The following is a 9,689-nucleotide window of genomic DNA, read 5'->3' on the forward strand; positions in this document are numbered from 1 at the left end:
ATATTATGAAGAACTAACTTAACACGAACTTACACTCAGAAGTAATTTATGAAAAACACTGGCATTATGCTACTATCATAAGGTGGAAAGTTATCTCACTTAAATCGTCTATTATCAACAGCCGTAATTAATTTCTAGTCACCAGCATATTATAATAATGCACAGTGTAACATTTTACAATACTTTAAATTGTGCAATTCCTCAGTGGGGTGACTTTTCTGTGCTACATTACACTATATCAATATCAACTACACAAAACAAAACCTGCATCATTTGACATGAGCAGCAAAACATGTAGTGGGATATAAATGGAAATTACATTTTTGAGCACATCGCAAGACACATTGAAAGTACTCTTTATGGTACAAAACTACAATTAAATACACACTGTGACATCCAACAAAGGTAATAGTTACCAAATATCACATGATCCTTTTTAAATTCACATGCTTTGTGATTGGCTGTTTTCATGTTGTACACAATTATTGATGTTTTTTTCTCTGACTTCATTGCGCCATTGAATACTCCCCAAGACTATTTCAATTGTACTACTTTGCACTGACAAACACTTGTTGAAAAGCTTATTTCAACATTTTACACCATAGCTGCAAACATGGGCTCTATGGGACACGACATCTGTTCCTCAGAACTCTTTCAATCTGCTTGCCACAAAATCTGTCTGCTCAACGGTTTCCAATTCGAGTTATCTAAAAACGGCTTAAAAGCTGTTGCCTCGAAACAAGTCAAGTTCTGTGCTATATTGATTTTGGTGACAGTTATATTGCTGTAGAAGAGGTTGCAGACATGGCTATAGGACAATCCGACTTGTGAACATAATCCCGAGCTGTGTATTGCCGCTTTCCACATCTGTTGTCTGTAGCTTTCCATGATATCTGTTGTCTGTAGCTTTCCATGATATCTGTTGTCTGTAGCTTGTGAGGTGTGGAAACACTCTGCTGCTTTTATCAAATTTGTTTTGTTTCTTTTTAGGCTGTTGCTCTGCCTGTCTGTCTGTCTGTCTGCTACGTGTTGCTTGTCCTATATTGCTCTGTCTGTCTGTTTGCTACGTGTTGCTTGTCCTATGTTGCTCTGTCTGTCTGCTACGTGTTGCTTGTCCTATATTGCTCTGTGTCTGTCTGTTTGCTACGTGTTTCTTGTCCTATATTGCTCTGTCTGTCTGTTTGCTACGTGTTGCTTGTCCTATGTTGCTCTGTCTGTCTGCTACGTGTTGCTTGTCCTATATTGCTCTGTCTGTCTGTTTGCTACGTGTTGCTTGTCCTATGTTGCTCTGTCTGTCTGCTACGTGTTGCTTGTCCTATATTGCTCTGTCTGTCTGTTTGCTACGTGTTGCTTGTCCTATGTTGCTCTGTCTGTCTGCTACGTGTTGCTTGTCCTATATTGCTCTGTGTCTGTCTGTTTGCTACGTGTTGCTTGTCCTATGTTGCTCTGTCTGTCTGCTACGTGTTGCTTGTCCTATATTGCTCTGTCTGTCTGTTTGCTACGTGTTGCTTGTCCTATGTTGCTCTGTCTGTCTGCTACGTGTTGCTTGTCCTATGTTGCTCTGTCTGTCTGCTACGTGTTGCTTGTCCTATGTTGCTATGTCTGTCTGCTATGTGTTGCTTGTCCTATATTGCTCTGTGTCTGTCTGTTTGCTACGTGTTTCTTGTCATATATTGCTCTGTCAGTCTGTCTGCTACGTGTTTCTTGTCCTATGTTGCTCTGTCTGTTTGCTAAGTGTTGCTTGTCCTATGTTGCTCAGTCTGTCTGCTACGTGTTGCTTGTCCTATGTTGCTCTGTCTGTCTGCTACGTGTTGCTTGTCCTATGTTGCTCTGTCTGTCTGCTACGTGTTGCTTGTCCTATGTTGCTCTGTCTGTCTGCTACGTGTTGCTTGTCCTATGTTGCTCTGCAAGTGCTCACTGCTCATTGTCTGCCTGTACTGTTATTGGAATAATAACCTGGGTTCACTTGCACATTTCACAATATGGTCTACAAAGTCAGGTGACACACAACATAAACCAATATTACACTAAAACAACACAAATAATAACACTACCTTAATACTGCAACAGATAAGGCTTGGTGCTTATACCATGGGAGTTCCCTTTCCTATTCTTCCTTCCCATTGGGGCAGCAGGTAGCCTAGAGGTTTGAGTGTTGGGCCAGTAAATGAAACCTACCCTTGAGCAAGGCACTTATCCTCAATTTGCTCCAGGGGGGCCGTACTTCTATGTCTGACCCTGTAAAATAACACATTTCACAGCACCTATCTGGTGTGTGTGTGACGATAAAGGTGTTTGGTGCGACTGACTGATGGACTGTACACAATAATAACATGATTTGTTTCACTTCTCCTAGCAGCTGAGCTCATGTCCTCAGCTTTTCATGAGTTTGACTGAGGTGTGGTCATCTTGTTAGGTGGAGTTGTGGTGGACCACAGTGCTGTTGGTGTTGTCAGGGCGATAGTTGCGGGTCATCCTGAAGGTCCGTGTGTGCTGTAGCTCCATCTTGTCCTCCTCCGACACCTTGATGAAAGGGACCCAGCTGAAAGCGTGACGGAACCCCGAGCGAAACCTAGAAAAGAGAGATTCCAATGGGAATATCACAAAGCAAGATCAGCAAGTTAGCCAGCTAACTTTGATAAACATTTAGAATTAACTCTTGCATTTCTGCTTCATTAATAAAAGCTCAGCTTGAATGTGGGTTTTAGGTTGTTGAATCTATGATACTGTATCATACCACTTCCACAAGATGAGTGTAGTGATGTGGCCTAGCTTTATCTTTGGTTGTGATGTGGCCTAGCTTTACCTTTGGTTGTGATGTGGCCTAGCTTTACCTTTGGTTGTGATGTGGCCTAGCTTTACCTTTGGTTGTGATGTGGCCTAGCTTTACCTTTGGTTGAGGCAGCAGTAGATGATGGGGTTGTACATGGTGGAACTCATGGCCAGCCAGAAGATGGCCAGGTAGATCTGCTGGATGTACGTCTGCATGTAGATCTCAATGTTGAAGCTGCCCAGGATGAAGTAGATGTGGTAGGGCAGCCAGCACAGGGCAAAGGTCGTCACCACCACTATCATCATCTTCACCACCTACAGGGAGCACAACATAACACACTGACAGCACAGCACACTGAGACAACACAACACACTGAGACAGCCCAACACACTGACAGCCCAGCACACTGAGACAGCCCAATACACTGAGACAGCCCAACACACTGAGACAGCCCAACAGACTGAGACAGCCCAACACACTGAGACAGCCCAACACACTGAGACAACACAGCACACTGAGACAGCCCAGCACACTGAGACAGCCCAGCACACTGAGACAGCCCAGCACACTGAGACAGCCCCACACACTGAGACAACACAGCACACTGAGACAGCCCAAAACACTGAGACAACACATTGAGACAGCCCAACACACTGAGACAACACATTGAGACAGCCCAACACACTGAGACAACACAGCACACTGAGACATCACATTGAGACAGCCCAACACACTGAGACAACACAGCACACTGAGACAGCACACTGAGACAACACACTGAGACAACACAGCACACTGAGACATCACATTGAGACAGCCCAACACACTGAGACAACACAGCACACTGAGACAGCCCAAAACACTGAGACAACACACTGAGACAGCCCAATACACTGAGACAGCCCAACACACTGAGACAGCCCAACACACTGAGACAGCCCAACAGACTGAGACAGCCCAACACACTGAGACAGCCCAACACACTGAGACAACACAGCACACTGAGACAGCCCAGCACACTGAGACAGCCCAGCACACTGAGACAGCCCAGCACACTGAGACAGCCCAACACAGAGACAACGCAGCACACTGAGACAGCCCAAAACACTGAGACAACACATTGAGACAGCCCAACACACTGAGACAACACAGCACACTGAGACATCACATTGAGACAGCCCAACACACTGAGACAACACAGAACACTGAGACAGCCCAAAACACTGAGACAACACACTGAGACAGCCCAACACACTGAGACAACACATTGAGACAGCCCAACACACTGAGACAACACAGCACACTGAGACAGCCCAAAACACTGAGACAACACACTGAGACAGCCCAACACACTGAGATAGCCCAACACACTGAGACAACACAGCACACTGAGACAGCCCAAAACACTGAGACAACACACTGAGACAGCCCAACACACTGAGATAGCCCAACACACTGAGACAACACAGCACACTGAGACAACACACTGAGACAACACACTGAGACAGCAGAGCATCTCTGATACCATGGCATATACATGCACCAGACCTGGGTCTAAACTCTTGATTTAGTGCAGCTCAAGCATTTGAAGTGTTTGTCTTTGTTTGGTATGCATATGCATTGACCATACTGGTAGAATACTGGACGCAGTGCTTTCAGTAAATAGAGATACATAGAGAACACAGGTTATTATAAACTATTCCGTCAAGGCTTTGCATCAATATGACATAGCTGACCTTGTGTTTGGCCTGGATCTGGTTCTGGAAGTGGTCTGAGGCCTCCCCCGGTATCTCACTGCCCCACAGTGTCTGGCCAATAAGGCTGTAGGTGACCAACATCACCAGCAGGGGGAGCAGGTAGATCAGTATGATCAAAGCTATCTGGTATCTGTGAGACAAATGTTGAAGGTCAAGTATTACAGACACAAATATGTGATAACGTGGGCTTGGGCTTGAAACATCCTTTTCTTTTAGAGACTTTGAAGTATTGAATATAAAAAATTAAGCATGTATTTCTGCACACAATGTATATAGACTATTTTTTTTATTTTTTTCTACTGCGTTATTGACTTGTTTATTGTTTATCCCATGTGTAACTCTGTGTTGTCTGTTCACACTGCTTTGCTTTATCTTGGCCAGGTCGCAGTTGTAAATGAGAACTTGTTCTCAACTTGCCTACCTGGTTAAATAAAGGTGAAATAAAAATACAAATAAAAACAAAAAAAAGGTGCTATCTAGAACCAAACAGGTTTATTTGGCTGTCCCCATAGGAGAACACTTCGAAGGACCCATTTTGGTTCCATATAGAACCCTTTCCACATAAGGTTCTAATCTACATAGACCCAAAAAAGAGTACTACCTGGCACCAAAAAGGGTTCTCCTATGGGGACATCCGCAGAACCCTTTTGGAACTAAGGGTGTACATTTAGACCAGAGATGGGCAACACCAGTCCTTGGGGTCCGGAGTGGTGTCACACTTTCCCCCCATCCCTAGCAAACACAGCTAATTAAACTAATTCTATTCTAAACTCAAGATCATGATTAGTTGATTATTGGAGTCTGCTGTGTTTGCTGGGGCTGGGGCAAAAGTCTGACACCAATTAGGCCCCCGAGGACTGGAGTTGCCCATCCCTGATCTAGACAGACACATTACTGAGAACGGTGCTGTGGGTGTCTCACGTGAGATGGTGTTTCCCACCATAGTCATCAGGCCAGTTGACGAAACAGAGAGTCCGTGGTGGATAGTACTCGGTGACAGAGTAGTAACACTGGGGGAATGCCAGGGAGAATGCCACCGCCCAGATGACACCAATCACAATCTTGGTAGACGTGGAGGATAGCCTTAGTTTCAAAGGGTAGATTATGGCCATGTATCTGTGGAAGAGAACCAAGCAAAGGTCAGGTACAGTCCGAGACCTATAACAGTGCATGTCATTGGCTGCTTAGACCGCTGAAGACTGAAATGTTCTGAAAACCCTGAATGAATGGGAGGGTCCTCATTCTGTCATAAACTCAGCAAAAAAAGAAACGTCCTCTCACTGTCAACTGCGTTTATTTTCAGCAAACTTAACATGTGCAAATACTTCTATGAACATAAGATTCAACAACTGAGACATAACCTGAACAGGTTCCACAGACATGTGACTAACAGAAATTGAATAATGTGTCCCTGAACAAAGGTAATCAAAATCAAAAGTAACAGTCAGTATCTGGTGTGGCCACCAGCTGCATTAAGTACTGCACTGCATCTCCTCCTCATGGACTGCACCAGATGTGCCAGTTCTTGCTGTGAGATGTTACCCCACTCTTCCACCAAGGCACCTGCATGTTCCCGGACATTTCTGGGGGGGAATGGCCCTAGCTCTCACCCTCTGATACAACAGGTCCCAGACGTGCTCAATGGGATTGAGATCCGTACTTTTCGCTGGCCATGGCAGAACACTGACATTCCTGTCTTGCAGGAAATCACACACAGAACGAGCAGTATGGCTGGTGGCATTGTCATGCTGGAGGGTCACGTCAGGATGAGCCTGCAGGAAGGGTACCACATGAGGAAGGAGGATGTCTTCCCTGTAACGCACAGCATTGAGATTGCCTAAAAAGACAACAAACTCAGTCCAATGATGCTGTGACACACCGCCCAAGACCATGATGGACCCTCCACCTCCAAATCGATCCCGCTCCAGAGTACAGGCCTCAGTGTCAAGCTCATTCCTTCGACGATAAACGCGAATCCGACCATCACCCCTGCCTGGTAAGACAAAACCGCGACACGTCAGTGAAGAGCACTTTTTGCCAGTCCTGTCTGGTCCAGCGACGGTGGGTTTGTGCCCATAAGCGACATTGTTGCCGGTGATGTCTGGTGAGGACCTGCCTTACAACAGGCCTACAAGCCCTCAGTCCAGTCTCTCTCAGCCTATTGCGGCCAGTCTGAGCACTGATGGAGGGATTGTACAGTCCTGGTGTAACTCGGGCAGTTGTTGTTGCCATCCTGTACCTGTCCTGCAGGTGTGATGTTCAGATGTACCGATCCTGTGTAGGTGTTGTTACGCGTGGTCTGCCACTGCGAGGACGATCAGCTATCTGTCCTGTCTCCCTGTAGCGATGTCTTAGGTGTCTCACAGTACAGACATTGCAATTTATTACCCTGGCAATTTATTGCCCTGGCCACACCTGCAGTCTTCATGCCTCCTTGCAGCATGCCTAAGGCACATTCACGCAGATGAGCAGGGATCCGGGGCATCTTTCTTTTGGTGTTTTTCAGAGTCAGTAGAAAGGCCTCTAGTGTCCTAAGTTTTCATAACTGTGACCTTAATTGCCTACCTTCTGTAAGCTGTTAGTGTCACAGGTGCATGTTCATTAGTTGTTTATGGGTCATTGAACAAGCATGGGAAACAATGAAGATCTGTGAAGTTATTTGGATTTTTACAAATTATCTTTGAAAGACCAGGGTCCTGAAAAAGGGACGTTACTTTTTTTGATGAGTTAATATGACATGACATAACTTCTGTTCATGAGAGCTTTGAAAACAGCAATGTCTACAATACAACCGTAGTTTGAACTCATTAACATATTTATGATTTAATACAAAAAGGATGTGGTGCTGATTTCAGGGTGATGTTACAACCAGAATTAACCGTCTGTCAACGAAATATCTGATTAAATGTCATTAATATCGTGAAAACACACACACACACACACACACACACACACACACACACACACACACACACACATTGAGTGGGAGAGAAACAGAGAGAGAGATTTTAAGCCAATGTATAACACAAAAGTTAAACAGCGTATATCCATAGTTATATGCAGAATAATATACGAATTGTCCAGATATCAACAGAATATGTGTATTTAGGTAGGCTAGGGCGCTCTTTTATGCGCGCACAGACATGCACTGTGGTGAACACACAAGACGATAAAACCCGGTGAAGCGATAAATTGAATATATAAAAAAAATCTCGTGTTGTTAAGCAAATTAAAACAGTATCAGAATTATAATGTATTGCACTCTTATCATCTCCAGTGCTCTGTAGGCTATATTGGGAAAAAAATATTAATATAAATCAGAAATATAATTTAAAAATCTGCATGTGAAGATTATTGGATTATTGTCCACTTCAATGACAAGTAGCTTCATTTGGCATGTATCTGAATGATACAGACATTGATGATAAGATTGATTATATGTCTTCTTGGGAACGTGCGTAATTTGAAGACATTCACCATGGTTTGAGTGGAAATTGCAATTTTTTTATTTCCCTTGACAATTATGTGGTCTCTACCGACTAGATCAGTCTGTTTCACGTAAATAGCAAGTCTCGTATGTTCTTACCGGTCAACCGCAATAGCTGCCATAGAATAAACGCTTGAGCACATTGCTGTGATGGGATAGAAGTTCTGAAACCTACAGTATCCCAACCCGAAGTACCAGTTGCTGTGTGTAGCATAAACAAAATTGAAGACAGTGTTGAAAGTCGCCATTGACAAGTCCGAGAATGCAAGATTTACTATAAAATAGTTAGTCACTGTCCTCATTCTTTTGTGGGCCAAAATTATCCAAATTACAGTGACATTTCCTGTGACGGACACAATCACTATCAGTGAATAAGCAATTGCCCACAATGCCACTTGCCAATCCGGCTGTTCAAAACGATTGTTTGTCGTCTTGTTTCCATAACCCTGAAAAGATATGGTTGTTGAAAGGTTGACCGGTTCCGACGTTGTTGTAGCCATCTCTATATCACACTAGACAAAATCCCTTTAGCGTTTTGGGCAATGATTGATTAGTTCCGATGTCCGCTTCTTGAACAAAAATCACAATTCAAAACCATTCAGGTGTTGTGAAGTCCAAGGACCCTCTCCGGCTCTCCTGCTATTTTTGAAATGCGCTTCATGGCCACAGAACTTTATCAGACTTGCCAGTGGCTGCGTGCGTAAAGCTGAGCTGCCAGCGGTGATTGGAGAGCTAGCGGTTTGGAATGTGCGCACGAGCCTACAATGTAATCAACGTGTAGGGTTTGACGTTTCAGTATAATACAACAGCTGTGATAGCACAGATGCACATGTGCTGTCAATAACATATAGCCTACAAATATAGCCTCACTCAAAAGAGGTCCAGGAACATGCAGAACACAATGAAGCAAAACAGGCACACAGATAGGAGTGACATTAGTCTGCAATGGGCTCCTTCAGCCAAATGGCTCCATTCATTCTAAGTGATAGGGGTGAAGAGATTTAACCACAATGACATCATGTGGCCAAATATCCTTAAACCCATGGGTTAATATTGCACTATTGATTCCATGTAGTCTGACATTTGGCTTCAGGTATCAACTTCTCCATTGCAAATGGGTTAAAGCCATTAGAGATTTATTGCATTAGTGTAGCTTAGCATTATAATATTTTGGGTTAGCCCTCAATTTGGTAGTTTTATTCCTTTATGAGATTTGATTAAAATAATGTAATCAATTCTGGAGGTAACCACAGAGCAGACCGGGGTCATCATGCATGTAGTAACATAACTGTCTGTCTATCTATAGTATGTCATATTGATTGATATTAGATTATACACGTCTGGGGATTAGTGCTATGTCCGGGTTGTTTTGAAAAGCCAAACATGATATCTGAATGCAGAGGAGGCTACAGAGTCCAACTACTCCCCAATGCCTCAGGCTCAGCATACCAGATAAGTGCCATTCTATTTCAAGTAGCTTGCCAGAAATGAAACAACTCATAAAATCAATACAGTATGTGGCTAGAAAAGGTTTAATGATAGTGTCTTGCAACTGTCTAAAATCAACAATATTTAATCCACTGTCCGGGTACCATCCATACATGAGACAAACACCAGCGAGTCAAAATGAACCAAAATAGATGTGTGATGAATCCTCCCATCCAGGCAAAAC

The 9,689-nt window shown here is 43.8% G+C and overlaps 1 protein-coding gene across 1 annotated transcript; it reads right to left on the reverse strand.

Moving 5' to 3' along the window:
• Positions 1-2,370: 2,370 nt before the first annotated feature.
• Positions 2,371-8,643, reverse strand: LOC139375701 (neuromedin-K receptor-like). The gene is made up of 5 exons (XM_071117509.1): positions 8,117-8,643; positions 5,452-5,646; positions 4,510-4,660; positions 2,891-3,087; positions 2,371-2,572 (listed from the first exon to the last, which is right to left on the reverse strand). Exons 1-5 carry the CDS (start codon positions 8,515-8,517, stop codon positions 2,413-2,415), a joined length of 1,104 nt encoding a protein of 367 aa, XP_070973610.1. The 5' UTR covers positions 8,518-8,643; the 3' UTR covers positions 2,371-2,412.
• Positions 8,644-9,689: the final 1,046 nt, after the last annotated feature.

Source organism: Oncorhynchus clarkii, chromosome 20, assembly GCF_045791955.1.
Source record: "Oncorhynchus clarkii lewisi isolate Uvic-CL-2024 chromosome 20, UVic_Ocla_1.0, whole genome shotgun sequence".
In the NCBI taxonomy this organism is placed as follows: domain Eukaryota; kingdom Metazoa; phylum Chordata; class Actinopteri; order Salmoniformes; family Salmonidae; genus Oncorhynchus; species Oncorhynchus clarkii.